Source organism: Pongo abelii, chromosome 6, assembly GCF_028885655.2.
Source record: "Pongo abelii isolate AG06213 chromosome 6, NHGRI_mPonAbe1-v2.0_pri, whole genome shotgun sequence".
NCBI classification, from domain to species: domain Eukaryota; kingdom Metazoa; phylum Chordata; class Mammalia; order Primates; family Hominidae; genus Pongo; species Pongo abelii.
Genome location: NC_071991.2, coordinates 37,242,701 through 37,260,366, shown reverse-complemented (window position 1 = coordinate 37,260,366; position 17,666 = coordinate 37,242,701). Strand labels below are relative to the sequence as shown.

Sequence of the window (17,666 nt, the reverse complement as noted above, 5' to 3'; positions counted from 1 at the left end):
AGTAAAGAAGAAATAGAGGAACAAAGTAATAATGAGACATGCAAAAAATAAGCAAAATGGCATACATAAATCCATCCAACCACATCAATAATAATATGAAATGTGAATAGATTACATGATCCAACCAAAAGGCAGAGATTATAAGACTATACACAAAACCAAGATTCAACTATATGCTGTCTACTGGAGACTACTTTAGGTTCAAGGATAAAATTAGGTTGTAAGTAAAAGGATGGAAAGAGACATGCAAACAGTAACAGCAAGGCATGTAGAGTGGTTATGTTTATATCAGACAAAAAAGAAATTAGACAAAAACAGTAGCAATAAAGAGGGACATTTTCTAATGATAATGTAGGTAAATTCACCAGGAAGATTAAAAAATTGTAAACATACAGGGACCTAACAACAGGTTCCATATACATGAGCAATAATGGACAGAACTGAAGGGACAGACAGAAAACTCAAAACAATAATACTGTCAATAATGGATAGAACCACCAGGCAGAAAATCAACAAGGATACATAAGACTCAAACAATAACATAAATCAATTAGACCTAACAGATAACCAATGAACATTTAGCCAACAAAATCAGATACATATTCTTTTCAAATGCACATGGGACATTTTCTAGAATACACCATATAGTAGGCCACAAACAAAACTCAATAAATTTTAAACTACCGCTATTATACAGAGTATATCCTCTGCCCATGATGGAATTAAATAATTAGAAATCAATGACAAAAGATATTTGGAAAATTACAAATATGTGAAAAAGTAAAAAACATACTCCTAAATATTATAATCAATGGTTCAAAGAAGAAATTGCAACAAGAACTACAAAATGCTTTGAGATTAATAAATGAAAACACCAACATTCTAAAACACATTGGATGCAGCTAAATCAGTGCTTGAAGGGAATTTAAAGCTATAAATGGGCTATAAAGAAGATGACGAATCAATAATCTAATTTTTCACCTTAAGAAACAAAAAAAAGAAGAGCAAAGTAAACCAGAGCAAGCACAAGGTGGGGAAAAAAAGAATAAAAATTAGTGTAGAAATGAATGAAATAGAGAATAGAAAAACAACCACAACAATAAAAATCAATGAAGCCAAAAGCTGGTTTTTTGAAAACATCAACAAAATGACAAATCTTTAGCTAGACTAACAGACAAAAAATAAGAGAGGGAAAAAGAGATGACTTAAATTACTAAAATCAGGAATGAAATTGATATCTCTACTGACCATATAGAAATAAAAAGGATTATAGGAGAACACCATACAAAACTGTATGCCAAAAAAAATAGAGAATGTAGATGAAATGGAAAATTCCTAGAAAGAAACAAACTACTGAAACTGACTCAAGAAGAAATAGAAATCTGAATAGTAAAGATACTGAATTAGTCATTTCAAAATTTCCACAAAGAAAATGCCAGGTCCAAATAACTTTGCTGGTAAATGTTTATAGAAGAATCACTACCCATCCTTCACAAAATCTTCCAAATAGTTGAATGCAAAGGAAGCTAGGTGTGGTGGCACACACTTGTTATCCCAGCACTTTGGGAGGCCAAAGTGGGAGGATTGCTTGAGCCCAGGAGTTCCAGACTAGCCTGGGAAACATGATGAAATTAGCCAGGCATGGTGGCATGTGCCTATAATCCCAGCTACTTGGGAGGCTGAGGTGGAAGGATGGCTTGAGCCTAGGAAGTCAAGGCTGCAGTGAGCCATGATCGTGCCACTGTACTCCAACCTAGACAACAGATGGAGACCTTGTCTCAAAAAAAAAAAAAAAAAAAAAAAAAGGAACACTTCCAAATTGATTGGGGCCAGTATTATTCTGATACCAAAACCAGACAAAGACAACACAGGAAAAGAAAGAAAACTACAGGCCAATACCTCTTATGAACATAGACACAAAAATCCTCAGTAAAGTACTAGAAATCAAATCCAGCACACAGAAAAAGACGTATACATCATGACCAAATGGAATTTATTCCCAGACTGTAAGAGTGACTCAACATCTGAAAATCAATCAGTTTTATATATCTTGCATCTTAGTTTGTTTGTGCTATTATAATACAATACCTGAGACTGGGTAAAATATAAAGACCAGAAATTTATTTTCAGTTTTGGAGTCTGGGAAGTCTAAGATCAAGACACTAATAGGCTCAGTGTCTGGTGAGGCTGCTCTCTGCTTCCAAGGTGGCACCTGTTGCTGCCTCCTCCAGAGGGGAAGAAGGCTGTGACCTCACATGACAGAAGGGACAGAACGACAAAAGAGGGCCTATCTAGTTCCCTCCAGCCATTTTATAAGGTGACTAATTTCATTTATGAGAGCAGAACCCTCATGGCCTAATCACCTCCTACAGGCACCACCTCTTACTACTGTTGCACTGGGGATAGTTTCAACAGGAATTTTAGAGAGGACACAAACATCCAAACCGTAACAAATTAATGGACTAAGGGACAAAAAAACATATAATTGTCTCCATAGACCTAGGAGAAGCATTTAACAAAATCCAATACTTTTTTATAATGAAATACACACACAACAAACTAGGAATAGAAGAGAACATCCTCAATCTGATAATGGTTGTCTATGAAAGACCTCTAGCTAACATTAATATGAAATGGTGAAAGACTGAATGCTTCCTCCTTAAAACTGAGAAGAAGACCAGGATTTCCACGCTTGCCACTTCTGTTCAGCATTGAACTGGAGGTTCTAGTCAAGAGAATTAGGCAAGAAAAAGAAATGGAAGGCATCCAGATTAGAAAGAAAGAAGTAAAGCTATCTCTAGTGACAGATGACATGATCTTATATAGAGAAAACCTCAAGGAATTCGGTAAAAAACTATTAATACTAACAAACATGTTCAGCAGGGTTATAGGATACAAGATACTCCCCAAACTGATGTACAGACTTGACAAATCTCTATGAAAATCCCAGTTAGCTTTTGTTTTGTTTTGTTTTTCTACCCCCCTGCAGCAGGAGCCTGGAGACCCAGTCTACCCCAGCCAGAGCAAGGCTGGAGAGGCTGGCCAGCACCAAAGCCATTGTGCCATGCCTGTGCTGCTTTGTTTTTGCAGAAATTGACAGGCTGATTCTAAAACTCATATGGAAATATGAGAGACCTGAAAGACCCAACCTTGTAAAAAGAACAAAGTTAGTGGGCTCAGGCTTTTCAGTTTCAAAATTTACTACTAAACTATAATAATCAAGGCAGCATAGTACTGGTATGAGGAGAGACATTTAGACTAATGGAATAGAATTTGAGAATCAAGAAACAAACCTTTTAATTAGGTTATTCATTATAAAAATACAGAAAACCTACATAAAAATGGGTAAAGTACTAAGCAGACATTTCTTCAAGGAAGATATACAAAGCACATGAAAAGATGCTCAACCTCATCAATTATTAGAGAAACGCAAGTCCAAACTTTAATGAGATACCACTTCATACTAACTAGAACAGCTGTGAACAAAAAGACAATAACCAGTGTTGGTTAGGATATCAAGAAACCAGAACTCTCATACCTCATTAGTGGGAATATAAAATGGTGCAGCCACTACAGAAAACAGTTTGGTAGTTATCATAGGACACTGTTTCCACTCCTAGTTACCTACCCAAGGAAAATGAAACCACACACTCACACAAAAACCTGCCCATAAATGTTCATAGCAGTGTGATTCACTATAGCCAAAACGTGAAAACAACCCACACATTCATCAACTAATTAATGAATAAATAAAATATGATATGTTCATACAATAAAATATTATTCAGCAACAAAAAAGAATTAAGTACTGATATATTTTACTACATAGATGAAACTCAAAAACGTTCATATGCTAAGTGAAAAAAGACAGTTACTTAAGATCATATGTTATATTATCTCATTTATATGAAATGTTCAAAATCAGCAAACCTGTAGATATGAAATAGATCTGTGGTTGTCTGGGGCTGGTGGGAGGAAGCTGGGTGGTGGGTAAAGGGAGTGACTGCTAATAAGTCAAGGTTTTCACGGGATGATGAAAAATTGTCTAAAACTAGCTTATGGTGAAGGTTGTATAATTCAATAAATTATTAAAACCAAGGAGTTGCATACTTTAAATGGATGAACATGTGGAATGTAAATGATATCTTTAAAAACTGTTTTTAGAAAAGAAGAAAGTGAGGCTGGGTGTGGTGGCTCACACCTGTAATCCTAGCATTTTGGGAGGCCGAGGCGGGTGGATCACAAGGTCAGCAGTTCGAGACCAGCCTGACCAACATGGTGAAACCCCATCTCTATTAAAAATACAAAAATTAGTCAGGCATGGTGACGTGCACCTGTAATCCCAGCTACTCAGGAGGCTGAGGCAGGAGAATCACTTGAACACAGGAAGTGGAGGTTGCAGTGAGCCGAGATTGTGCCACTGCACTCTCCAGCCTGGGTGACAGACGGATACTCTGTCTCAAAAAAAAAAAAAAATAAAGACGAAAGTGGCTTTATAGGCTCTGAAGCACCTGCAAGAATGCCATGCAAATATGAGTGAGCAGGATTGCAGTGATAGCACCCGGACTTTTTTATTTGCTCCATCTTGAGAAGATGAGTTCCTGACATGTTTTTGACACTTGTTAACAACTTGGGGGAGAGTCCACTCTGGAAGAAATACAAACAATGGTTAGGATGCCTGTGTGGCATTGTGTTACTCACAGGTCCTCGCCCAGACAGTCATTTCCATGGTCGCGGGGCAGCACAGTCACCACCACAGTGCATGGCTGGACCTTGGAGCCTTTGCCATCTGTGATTTCAGTGGAAACCATGACTGTGAGGGAACATGTCAGAAGAGGGTCGTGTTGGACATGTGGGTTACAGAGATGCTTCTTCACACACAGACAGTATCTTCTGGATGACTAAAACTGTGACAAGTGCTGACAAAGGGGCTGCGCTCCGGGCCACAGGGAGCCCAGGGAGTGAAATACAAACTCGGCAATGAACTGTCAAGGCTTGGGGTTATAGTTTGACCAGTTCCTACATGATATATAGAAATTTAACAGGCCTAGAAAAAAGGTGAAGAAAAATTCTGACAGAGGGGACTTTTTAAAAGACCTAAGACCTATTTGGGGGACCCGGGAATTCCTTCATGTAACAGGGGTGCAGGGCAGTGGTGAGGGGACCTGCAGATCAGGCTCAGAGTGCAGGTGATGGCCAGATGCTGAGGGCCACAGGCACCGTCATGGGAACCACACAGAAAGATCGATGCCCAGGTGTGCCCTATGTATCTTTATAACAACATTCTCAACATGAAACCCAGTGCCAAGGATTGGGGACTTAATTTTGGAGGTTAACACTTCTCAAGATGTGGTCTATGGACATTTGCAGCCCAAGCGCCAGGAATCTCGTCTACAAGCAAATTCCGTGCTCCATCTTCTCCCCACAGTCCTGAGTCAGCGGATACTAGGTGGGCTCTGGAGGCAGCAATTTTAACAAATACCCTTAACAGATAAGGTTGGTCCTATGCATGGACATAGAAAATCCAAAAGAAGGAGCAGTTTTTAGGCAAGACTCCACTTATTTTGACAAGCTGAGTCTGTGCCATACTCACTCATGCAAAAGATGGGACAAGAAAAGGTATGTATTAAGTATTTACTATATTGTATTTATTTTGCTTATGTTCACCCCCTTATAAATCTTGAGTTCAGGTATTTATAGGAATTGGCTGTACTGATACTGACAATTGTAAACAAATACCATGGTTGTGAATGATTTGAGTAACATCACTAACCCTGACACTGCTCTGGGACTGTGACCTGAAATTTAGTCTGTAAATTTATGTTAAGAAATCTTTACTTCCAACACAGAGCTGAGGCCCTGGCCCAAGGTCCTTCTACTGGGACATTTGCCCAGCCTAGGTCTCACATAACCCTGTATGCAGCTTGACTTCAAGAAAAGTCAAGATTAAACGGAGTACAAAGTCACTGTGATACAAAGCAGAGCACCATTATGAAGATCTCAAAATGCCCTGCTCAGAAGTTTTGCTCAATATAGTTGACTTGTATCTAGAAGAAGGTGCAAGTGTTTCTAACTGAAGGTGACAGGCAAAGTTTCACGAAGAAGAAGGAATTTCAGCTTGCCTTAAAGGAGAGGTGAAACTTAAATAAATCAAGTGAGTGAACTGGTTCAGACTTCAGGCTTTAATAATCTTACCAGTCCAAATCAAAGAAACTTCTAGATCAGTGACTCTCAACCTTCCCTGCACATCAGAATCCTCCAGGCGTTTAAAAAATAAAACAGAAACTTAAAAAGTCACCACCTCCCAAGATTTTTATTTAACCAGCCTGGGTTTGCGCATGTCAAGATACCTTCCTAAATGGCTGCATGTCTCTTATGCTCAGCTGAAGCCAGTTCCAAGGGACTGGTTTAGAAGTAACCACAACCTCAGGAACAGGGTCAGAGCAGAAAGTTGTAAACACTGTGGGATTCATTTTGTTTTGAGGTATGTTACTAACATGCTAACTCACATTCATTTACCCCACATTTTGTTCCTTAGGAGAATACCTTGATTTGGTTTCATCCATAATAAATGCAAGATTCACCAGATATGACATATTTCATTAGTAAATAAGAAATGTCCTGATTTTAAATATTTAATTTATATACGAAAAAACATTCTCTGGCATTTTATCATTTACAGTATATTTCAGTTAAAATTTAAGATACAAAAAACTGATTTAATTTATCGATATTACTAATGTTCTTTCTGCACTAAAAGGTAGATAATAAACCTAAACTGAAAAGCATTAAACTGATCAAGGTGATTTTATTTTCTAGACACAGTTTAGTTTTTGAAAACCAGGAAAAAAGGTTTAGAACTCCAGGTCGGCACAGCTAGTGACTCCAGCTGGCACCATAGCTTACCTTTGTAATTGTCCAAGTGCTCACCAGCTGGCAACACAAAATAATACTGGGTGTCTCTCCCATGGTACAAAGTGTGTTTGGAGGCGTTTCCTATCTGGTAACTAAATTCATAATGGAAGTCCTATGATCCAGTCCAAGGGAGCAAAAATAGTATAAATGAACACACTGTGAATGACATCCCAATACATACATGCACAGCTGAGCCTTCATTGTACCAAGGCCGTTCTTTACAGCCAGGAAGAGGGTAAGTGACAGGTAAGCAGCATTCCCAGCTGCCCAGAGCCCTGGGCCCTGTATGGCTCTCCATTCACCAAGCCCAAAGGGCTCCTCAAACAACACTGAGATTCCCCACCAGTGTCTGTGTCCTCTCCTTGCCCTGGAACCTCCCCACAGTCACAAATCAGACTGTCACAGCCCCCTCAGGGTGAAGGGCCCCAGCTGCCCCTCAGCTTCCCCACTGCTGGGCATCAGGCAGCAGGAGGAGCAGGAGGGAGGGGTGGGGGTGCCTCAAGGGAAGGCCATGGTCTGGGCCCTCTGGAGGACAAGGGTGGGGCTTCCTACAGAAGGGGTCAGGCAGAAGGGCAGGGAGGTCAGTGTCCTGGCTGAGAGGATGGAGAGGGCAGTGCCAGGGTCACAATATCACAGGCTCCTGTCCTGCCTGCCCAACACCTGAGGCATTCATCTTTTTTTTAATTTTTTTTGAGACGAGTCTCACACTGTCTCGCAGGCTGGTGTGCAGTGGCGTGATCTTGGCTCACTGCAACCTCCGCCTCCTGGGTTCAAGCAATTCTCCTGCCTCAGCCTCCCAAGTAGCTGGGATTACAGGCGCCTACCACCAAACCCAGCTAATTTTTGTATTTTTAGTAGAGATGGGGTTTCACCATGTTGGCCAGGCTGGTTTGCATTCATCTTTTTAAATCCATCCTCTCATTTTACCCTCACAAGACCCTGAGCAACAAAATCACAGTGGCCTTCTCCATGGCCCAGAGAAAGAGTGAGGGTAAGTCCTCGTTAGAGATGTGCCCTGGGAGGGAAAGAGCCAGCCTCCTCTCCTCACTTTCGGTCACGTGCCTGCCTTTTTCTTGGGGGCAGCATTAACGGAGGCCCCTGCTCTAACCAGGCTGCAGGGCAGTGGATGCCCTGCCACGACTCCTGGTGAGCAGGCCCTTGTCTCTTTGTGAAATTCTGAACCTTCTCAACCAGGGGACCACTTTGCACTCCTCTCATTAGTGTGTGGGGAAGCCCATTCATGCCTAACCAACTTTCCAACATTCAACTGCAGGCTGAAATCCTTCACAGGTGGGAAGGACATCGCTGTCCATTCCTACAGCACCCATGACTGCTGTGACTGCCAGGTGCCACTGTCTGGGGTCTCTCAGGACAGACATGGGGTTGTCCACGTACCGGTTTTCCAGACATGCAGAAGACACTGAAGACGGTGTGTGCCTCCAGACCATGATGGGGTTGCACCTGACAGGTCATGTCCCGTGGAGCCGGGTTGACTGTCAAGTACAGCTGAGCTTTACCCAGTAAGCCATGCTTCGAAGCTAAAGAGAAAGATGAAGCAGGGGTTTCACCCATGATGGAGAATTACAGCAGCATAGGAATAAGTTTTTATAGATAAACCTTATAGCAGGGGTTCTCAAAGTAGGGTCCCCAGACCAGCAGCATCGGACTAACCTGGGAATTTGTCAGAAATGCAGATTCTGGAGCCCCACCCTAGACCTGCTGACTCAGAAACTGAGACTCAGTGATAGTTTTCACATACCCTTAGGGGATTCTGAAGTTCTGGGGTTTGAGAACCACTGCCTATAGCATTCATTAATATAACAAACACTCACTGGGTGGGGCAGGTACCATCCTAGGCCCTGGGGAGACAGAAGTGTCTCCCTACCTGGGAATCACATGGCAACCACCCAGACAGAAACCGAAAGCCTAAGGGAGAGATGATGCTAACAGACCCATTACCCAGCAAAGCAAACTTTCTCCATTCTGCTGGATTCTCTGAAAACCTTAGCCACATACACACATACGTACAGCTTCGTTGAATGTATAGCACCAATACAATTTTATATTTTGTTTTATTAACTATATTAATATCATAACTATTTTCCATGCTGACATAGAGCATCCAAAATCACTGTTATAAATAGCAGCATAAGATTACATGGAACAGATATACCCTAATATGCACAACTATTATCCCCAACGATTAAACATTTTGCTAATTTTCCATTTTCTGATATTATTGATCATCCCATAATGATTATTCTCATACATATAGTTTTTAAATGTTTAATGTATTTTTCTTGAGATGGATTATAGAAATGAAATTTACATGTCAAATGGTTTAAAATCTTGATGATCATCATCCTCATCATAACAGCAGGTACCATCTATTGAGCCTCTGCTACACACCAGGTGCCCTGCTAGACACTGTTCCTGTATTATCTTATTTAACAGTCGCATTAACCATGGAAGACAGATCTCATAACAAAAGTAAAACCCAAGAGAAAAGGATGATGAATCCTGCCTGGCTGACCAGGGAATCTCCACAAAAGAAGACACATTTGAGCGAGCAGTCTTGGGGTATCAGTCTTATAATGGGCTTAGGAAGGGATGTGGGGAAAAGAATGGGCATTCCAGCCAAAATAACCACAGGGAAAGACTTAGAGTCACCAGGGGGCCTGGTGTTATTCGAAGAGCACGGGAAGGGAAGGCAGCAGTCAGCGAGGGTGTGCAAGGCTGCGGGAGAGGAGGCTGACGGGAGACCTGGAGCCTGAGTGCACCACCTGGCAGCCAGCCAAGGACACTGACCGGGCCCATGGGCCATGGAGAGACTCTCATGTGTCTCCTGCACCATTAAGGAATATGGCCCAGCTAAGAGAACTGTCTCTAGACTTGTCACTTGGGCAAATTTCAGAGGCAAAAGAAAAAGGTACAGCCAAAGGCAAAAGGTATTTGTTGAAACAAAAGCAAATGCTGCCCGTCTTGTACCCAAAGCAGGGACCCAGGGCTAGTTGTTAAATGCTAAACGTGGAAGGGGCAGGCAGATGTTTATAGAAACTGTGAGAATCAAGATGACCCTCAGGGATCTCATTGAGCCCAGCCCAGCCAGTTCTCAGGATAAAGTGAACCTTGGGTTTCCCAATTGCATGACACAGAGTTCACAGAGAATGCAAGTTTGCAAATTCCTGGTAGGTTTTGATTAATGCAAAACTGTGGATGTTGAACCAAACCTATCTGTAGATAAAAACTGTTGGCTGGGCACGGTGGCTCATGGCTGCAATCTCAGCGCTTGTGGAGGCCGAGGCAGATGGATCGATCACTTGAGGTCAGGAGTTCGAGACCAGCCTGGCCAACATGGTGAAACCCCGACTCTACTAAAAATACAAAAAATTAGCCGGGCGTGGTGGCAGGTGGCTGCAATCCCAGTTACTTGGGAGGCTGAGGCAGGAGAATTGCTTGAACCTGGGAGGCGGAGGTTGCAGTGAGCTGAGACCGTGCCTCTGCACTCCAGCCTGGGCAACAGAGCAAGACTTCGTCTCAAAAAAAAAAAAAAAAAAAAAAAAAAACTGGGCGCGGTGGCTCACGCCTGTAATCCTGTAATCCCAGCACTTTGGGAGGCTGAGACGGGCGGATCACGAGGTCAGGAGATTGAGACCATCCTGGCTAACATGGTGAAACCCCGCCTCTACTAAACATACAAAAAATTAGCCGGGCGTCGTGGCGGGCACCTGTAGTCCCAGCTATTCGGGAGGCTGAGGCAGGAGAATGGCGTGAACCTGGGAGGCGGAGCTTGCAGTGAGCCAAGATCGGGCCACTGCACTCCAGCCTGGGTGACAGAGGGACTCCGTCTCAACAAAAAAAATAAATAAAAATTAAAAAATAAAAATAAAAAAAATTATTAAGCCCACTGTGCTTGTCAGATGGAATGAAAACCTCTAGAAATGGGGGAAAATGTCTACAAGTTCCGCAAAACGATGACCTCAGATTGAGATAGGCATGGAAACGCAAGAAGGAATGCAGCACAAGGGTAAGGTGAGGCCTGTGGGTGAATTTCAATGAACATCAGTGGCACAAAACAAGTAATAACACCTTTTCAGGGTTTAAATAGAGAGAGAGAGAGAGAGAGAGAGAGATATTACTGACAGATTTGCAGGAAAGGAATCAACTTGTGCAGTTCTCTAGCATAAATGAGATATATATATATATATATATATATTTTTTTTTTTTTTTTTTGAGACAGTCTCGCCCTGTCGCCCAGGCTGGAGTTCAGTGGCGTGATCTTGGCTCACTGCAAGCTCCGCCTCCCGGGTTCACGCCATTCTCCTGCCTCGGCCTCCCGAATAGCTGGGACTACAGGCGCCCGCCACGACGCCCGGCTAATTTTTTGTATTTTTAGTAGAGATGGGGTTTCACCGTGTTAGCCAGGATAGTCTCGATCTCCTGACCTCGTGATCTGCCCGCCTCGGCCTCCCAAAGTGCTGGGATTACAGGTGTGAGCCACCGCGCCCAGCCCTATATATATGTAATTTTTTAAAAAGGCAACTGCTTAGCCTTTACCCTGATGTAGACCTGCACCCCATTCCTTAGGAAGAGTAAACTCACAGAGATGCAGCAGGACTCCTCATCCTCTCAGAAATGCAACTGACAATGTAACATACCCACAGACGCTTGCAGGACGTACGTCTCTCCAGTGCTCAGAGAGTATGGCTTGATTGTCACTGTCTGTTCTGTAATACCTGCAGAAAAGACGTGGCTGCATGGAAATGACAGTCAGTGGTCTCAGGGACAGAGGTCACACAGAGTCCTTGGAAATGGGTTCCACTCTTCCCCCAGGGGTGAAATTAACATAGATACTAGTGAAACATGCCACTCCTGCTTGGAAAGGTTGCTGGTTACTGCCTTCTATAAACAGCTTCTCCTGCCCAGCAGAAGCATTACTGAGGATGGTCCATCCATCCCTGGCTCAGAAATGACACTAATGTCCCAAGCAACAAGAGAATTCTGTTAGGATCTTATGTTATATGTTTATAATTATGTTCATGTTTAATTTGGCAATTTTATTAATCATACTATAAAGTGTGATTAAGGAATTCTGAAGCTATTTTTAAGTCTGCAGAATACTGGTTATGGACAATTTTTAGCCTGGGTGTAACTGCTGACCGTGGTGACTGGATTACTTCCTTAGCAGGGAGAGGCTGACCTCACCCTACTTACCCTGAAAAAAGGAGAGATCAGAAATACAAGATTGATGATCTAAACACGGACAGTTTCTAAAATTACAGTCTTAAAACAGTACCTCTTGAAATGCTTCAAGGAAAGGGTGAAGGCAAAATTATCTAAAAATAGTGTGAAATCCAGATCCTCCCCAAGGAGGTGGTAATCACATGTATTACCACGAAAGGGGGAAATCCAACAAATTGAGCAAAACCACCATGTCTGGGCTGGGAAATTCCATTAGAAATTCAATCGCTCTTCAGGAGCAGCTTCATTTTGACCAATTCATGTAAATCCCTGACCACCCTACAAAAGGCTGTCACAGAAAAGGTGCACACCAAGGTGTCTGGGCGCACAGAACATGCAGCACTTGGCAGCGCCCCTCTTCCCCTTTGGTCTACACACATGGATCTCCTGGTAGCAACAGACACTAACTTTACTTTTGTTAGAAGAGTCTCAGGCCATAGTCCATAGAAGAATAAGCCCAAGTAGAAAAGGTACCACAATTCTAAATACTTGTCTAGTAAAACGAAAAGTTCAGAAGAAATTGAGGGCTGATATCTAAAAGCTTCAGAAACACTGCAAATTGCAGGGTACAAAGAGGACATTCATACCTGAGGATGAATAGCCTTGGAAAACTGCTCGGCCCAGCAGGGCCTTGGGCCAGTCAATCATGAGGACAGGCTCGGCTCTCCCTGCAGACAGGGAGGGGTCCACCAAGTTATCCCCATCTCCAGGGCTCTCCTCAGCACTCAAGCTAGGTCCTGATCCTGGAAAGCTGGTGTCCTTCTCTAGGAAGATAAGCCAAGCCAATAGACGTTAAAGAAAAAAAAGTCATGATGATCTTAAAGCATTAGTGATTCAATGCTGACATTAATAACTATTTGTACTATTGCTGGATACCACATATCTAATATAACATCTTCAGCAGCTAAACATATTAAAGAGATGTACTTTGTTATCATGTAATTAGTGGTCCAAGGCATCTTCCCTCCCTCCCTCCCTCCTTCCCTCTCTCCCTCCTTCCGTCCCTCCTGCCCTGCCTCCCTCCCTTCCTCCCTTCCTTCCTTCTGCAAGATTTATTATGGTCTACTAAGTCCAGGTACTAGTCTAGAAACAGGAGACACAGCGTGAACCAGATCAATGGTGTCCTTGCTATCTGGAGTTTAATAGTGAGGCAGTCAGAAAAATAAATGAGAAAACACATAAATAAATAATATAAAGTCAGGTAATGAAGGAAAGCAAGGCGGGGTATGCAGAGGAAGAGAGAGGGGTATGGAAAGGGAGTCCTTTTGAGATGGAGGTCAGGGAGGTCCTCTCTGAAGACTAAGACTAGAAGGAGCTCTTTGAATATCTGAAGCAAGGAGTTTCCAGGTTGAGTAAAACCAAAATGCTGTGGGAATGATTTTCCCTAGTGGTTGGAGGGTGGGAGGGAGGGAGGGAGGGAGGGCAGGAGGAGGAAAAACGTGGCTGGAGGTATTGCCAGGGTCACATCATGCTGGGCACACAGCCATGGGCTTTTGTCCTGAGTGCCCTGGGAAGCCACTGGAGGGACCTGTCAGGAGAGTGACAACAGCCTGGTTTGTGGTGAAAAGAGTCCTCTGGCTGTCACGTGATGAGATGACTGCAGGCAGCAAGAAGAGAAGCAGCGAGGGCAAAGGAAGGGCTCCTGCATGGTCTAGGCAAGAAGGAGTTGCTACACTTCACTTAGGCTAAGGAAGCTCCTTTAAGACTTGAAACCAAGATCACTGAAGCAAGATATAGTAGTAAAACACAAATGTTGTAAGGAGGAATAATTTTATAAATGCAATACAAAGGCAGATCTTTCTTCATTCATTCAGTTGTATTGATTAAGCACCTACTGTGAGTATGAATGTGAGCCTCTACAACAGATCTGCGTGTGTACTGTAAAGACTTCTAAATGTTCTGTATGATGATGTTTTGATATACTGAAGAACAAAATGAAACAAAAGTGTTCTGGCTAAGGAGAGAGTGCTTCTCCTGGGGCTGAGGCTAGCCAACTCTTAGAGATTACAAAAGGCCCAGCCTGCAATGTGTCTTTGATTTGAAAACTGACCAATCCAGAAACAACCCCAACAAATCATCCTGGGCAACTAGAGACCACCCTTAGGCCTAGGATCTACTGAAATTAAACTAGCTCATTCTAAACTATTCACCCAGCCCTGCCTTGGCCTTGCCTTTCTTTCCTGTGGAAACCCCAAAAAAGACTTTGGCTTAAGTGCTCCCCTTGCTCCTGTCTGCTGCCTCCTGACCTCCCTGCAGCTTCCCCATGTGGCCTTGCGTGGCCTGCCATGCCTCTTGTCTCTAGGACCTGGGAGTATTTTCTTTGTTTTCTCTCCTCTGTGGCTGCACCTGACTGACCATCTCATCCAAGAACAGCATGACACACAGGAAGGAACGTGGGAAGGGCTGGAGAAGCCGTGCAGTTGGAAGCAGCTGAGGAGGACTGTTGAAGGAAACACTGACGCAAATCAGAGGAATAAATCATTCATTCATCATCCATTATTCCCTCGATAGAAAAATCATTCACTTATCAGCCATTTATCCATTCATTCATCAAATAAGTCATTTACCTACTCATTTGACAGATAAATCATTCACTAGACATCTATCTCTTCACTAGACAGATAAATCAGTCACTTGCTGATCAAACATATGTTCATTCGATAGATGAATAAGTCATTCACTGATCATCAATTCATTCTACAATGCGTTTACTGAGTGCCGATGTGCCAGGGACTGTGATCCATCTGGGAACATAGAATAAGCTGGCCATGGAAGCTTTCCTGGAAGAGCTCAGAGCAGAAGACACAGACACAGAAAAAGCCACTAAGTGCCAGGTGCCACCTGCTTCCCAGAGGAGGGAATAAATACTGAGCTTGTGTGTGTGTGCTTTGGCGGGGGGAAGGTGGGGGGAGTGTGGTCCTTACAAGACAAGCCTGAGGAAGACTTCCCAGAGAGAAATGGAGCCAGACCTGAAGGAGGAGGCTTGCTGAACAGATAACTTAGGAAGGATGTGGAGGAAGGCATTTTTGGCAGACGACACTCAATGACCAAGGCATGCTCATCCTTGGGCCTGGGGCTACTCTTGGGATTTTGGAGCATAGGGTGAGAGAAGGGAAGAAAGAAGGGAGCTAGAAAGAAAGGTTTGGTTCAGACCGTGCCATGTAAGAGTTTCAAATTCTCCCTGTGATTCCGTGGAGCTCTTAGTGGCTGTGTAAGGGAGCAGGTGGGAAATCCAGATTGCAGAAAGGCTGTGGAGGAGAGCTGAGTGGAGAGAAGCAGCAGGCATAGAAGCAGTCACCTGGCTGTCTTCCTCCCGATGGTATTGCTTCTTGAATATCACTGTAATAGGCTTCAAAATCTATATGAAAGGACAAAATCATAATGTTTCCTTTAAAATCACAGAATCCCCTGAAATTTATAGCAGCTCCCCCTGATGGGTCACATTGTCCTTGGTGTATTCCTAGACTCCATACATTGCTCTGTGGATTACAAAATACCCTCAGTGGTGGTGTCTTCCCTCCCTTATGACAGCTGGGCAAGGCAGGTGTCATTGACCCAGGTCCCCAGGGTAAGGAGATGGAGTTCCAGTAGGTGTGTGGTTTCTAAGAATAACCCAGTGAGTTAAGTTGAGACCAAGGCTCACATGTGGGTCTCTGCCTCCACACCCAGCATCCCATCCTGTCTTCAAGTGAGTCTTTTACTGTTCTTTTAGAGAAAATGTCTCTCTCTTTTCTTTTAGAAGGAGAGAAATGGACATAAGATTGCCCTGCTGCAAATGTCGCCTCCTGTCCCCTCAGCCCTCCTTTCCCAGAGGCAGAGGAGCTCACAGCGGTCCCTCCAGCCAGCCAGCCAAGTCTGGGAGGCCTGGAGCACATCTGAATTGACAAGAGCAGGCAGAGCGTGAGACCACCATCACCCAAGAGTAAGCAGCAAAATCAGTAAGCAGCTGGGGACAGTGACAGAGAGACAGATGCCAGGTCAGAGCTTTTCTCACCATTACCTTTTCTCTCCATTTTTTAAGTACCAGAATGGTTTCCGTCCCCCTGAAACCCAATGATAAAGTGAAGCAATTGATCCCAGGGCAGGGGAGAAGGATGAGGAAGCCGGTGTGGAGTAAACAACTACTGTAGCACAGACACTGCACACACGGGACCTCACTGCAGCTTCAGAACCTACCATGGGTTTGTCATTTTCCCAGTTCAGAGATGAGGGATCCGAAACTCGATGACTATTGCACAACCAGCAAGTGGTGGGTGTGAACCTGGCGCTTTCTGATTTAAAGGCCCGTGTTGATGTGATCTCACACCTTGCCCACCAGATTCACTGCTTCCAAAGGTAACTTTGGTGCCCAGACAAGAGGGATGACATGCAGGAACAGTGGCACTTACCAGAGAGGTGAGGGTCAGGGCTGTGGGTGAGCTGACTTGTCTCAGAGAGGCCAGTCATCAGTGATCCCTTGCCATGTGGCCCTGGCTGTAGGTCTAGTGAACCTTCCTCTGGAGCCTCCCCCAGGACTGCAGAGTCCCCCGCAGCAGGAATCCAGTAGACTCCAGTCATGGGCTCTCTGGGGGTTCCCCTTGGAGCTGAAGAGGCAGGCTGGCCAAGGGTCACAGGTGAAGGTTCCCGTGAGAATGGTGTGGTCGTTGCATCAGGATCTGCAATGCCAGGCTCAGTGGGCAGCAGGTTTAACTGTGATGACTCTGAAATGGCACTGAGTCCCAGCGAGCCCAGCAGCCCCACTACTCTGCAGAAGGGAACTTAAGCAAATGTTTGGCAGTGTTAGAATTTTGCAGCAAAAATATAAAATATTTGCTTAAAAAGTCTACAGACTATACAAGGATGCTACGTTATAAACAAATCTGTTGTGAATTTGAAAACCTACACTTAAGAGATACAGGGCACAGAGTGTGGTGTTGGCGTGTTCTGTGTTGGCGTGTTGGCCAACAGCAGGAAGCACACGTATGGAAGTAGAAGGCAGGATTCACAGCGATTGCACCTGATGTTTGCTCTCCCAAGTCAGGGGGGAGGGGTCTGCTGAATCCTATGCACTCCCAGGCATGACTTAGTCATGGGTATTCTAGAAAAAACTTGGGGTGCATGGGGTTTCTCTTAATCCTCACTCCCCTACCCGCCAGTAAGTGATATGGTTTGGATGTTTTGCCCCTCGAAGTCTCATGTTGAAATATAATCCCCAGTGTTGGAGGGGGAGCCTGATGGGAGGTGTTTAAATCATAGGAGTGGATCCCTCACCAATGACTTAGTGCCCTCCTCGCTGTAATGAGTGAGTTCTTGCTCTGAGTTCGTGGGAGGTCTGGTTATTTAAAGGAGCGTGGCATCTGCCCTGCCGCCTCGCTCCTTCTCTCACCATGTAATGTGTCAGCTCCCTTTTGCCCTCCACCATGAGTAAAAGTTTCCTGAGGCCTCATCAGAGCAGATGCTAGCACCATGCTTCCTGTACAGTCTGCAGAACCATAAGCCAAAATAAACCACTTTTCTTTATAAATTACCCA

The 17,666-nt window shown here is 43.9% G+C and overlaps 1 protein-coding gene across 1 annotated transcript in view; it reads right to left on the bottom strand.

The window, feature by feature from the left end:
- PKD1L1 (polycystin 1 like 1, transient receptor potential channel interacting) overlaps positions 1–17,666 on the bottom strand; it is a 184,156-nt gene that overhangs the window by 94,082 nt on the left and 72,408 nt on the right. Inside the window, exons 17-23 of the mRNA XM_063725988.1 lie at positions 16,545–16,913; positions 15,455–15,514; positions 12,744–12,920; positions 11,574–11,651; positions 8,311–8,453; positions 6,907–7,027; positions 4,702–4,813 (exon numbers count right to left, since the gene is read on the bottom strand). Of these exons, the coding sequence (XP_063582058.1) occupies positions 4,702–4,813; positions 6,907–7,027; positions 8,311–8,453; positions 11,574–11,651; positions 12,744–12,920; positions 15,455–15,514; positions 16,545–16,913 (1,060 nt within the window). The remainder of the gene's footprint in view (positions 1–4,701; positions 4,814–6,906; positions 7,028–8,310; positions 8,454–11,573; positions 11,652–12,743; positions 12,921–15,454; positions 15,515–16,544; positions 16,914–17,666) is intronic.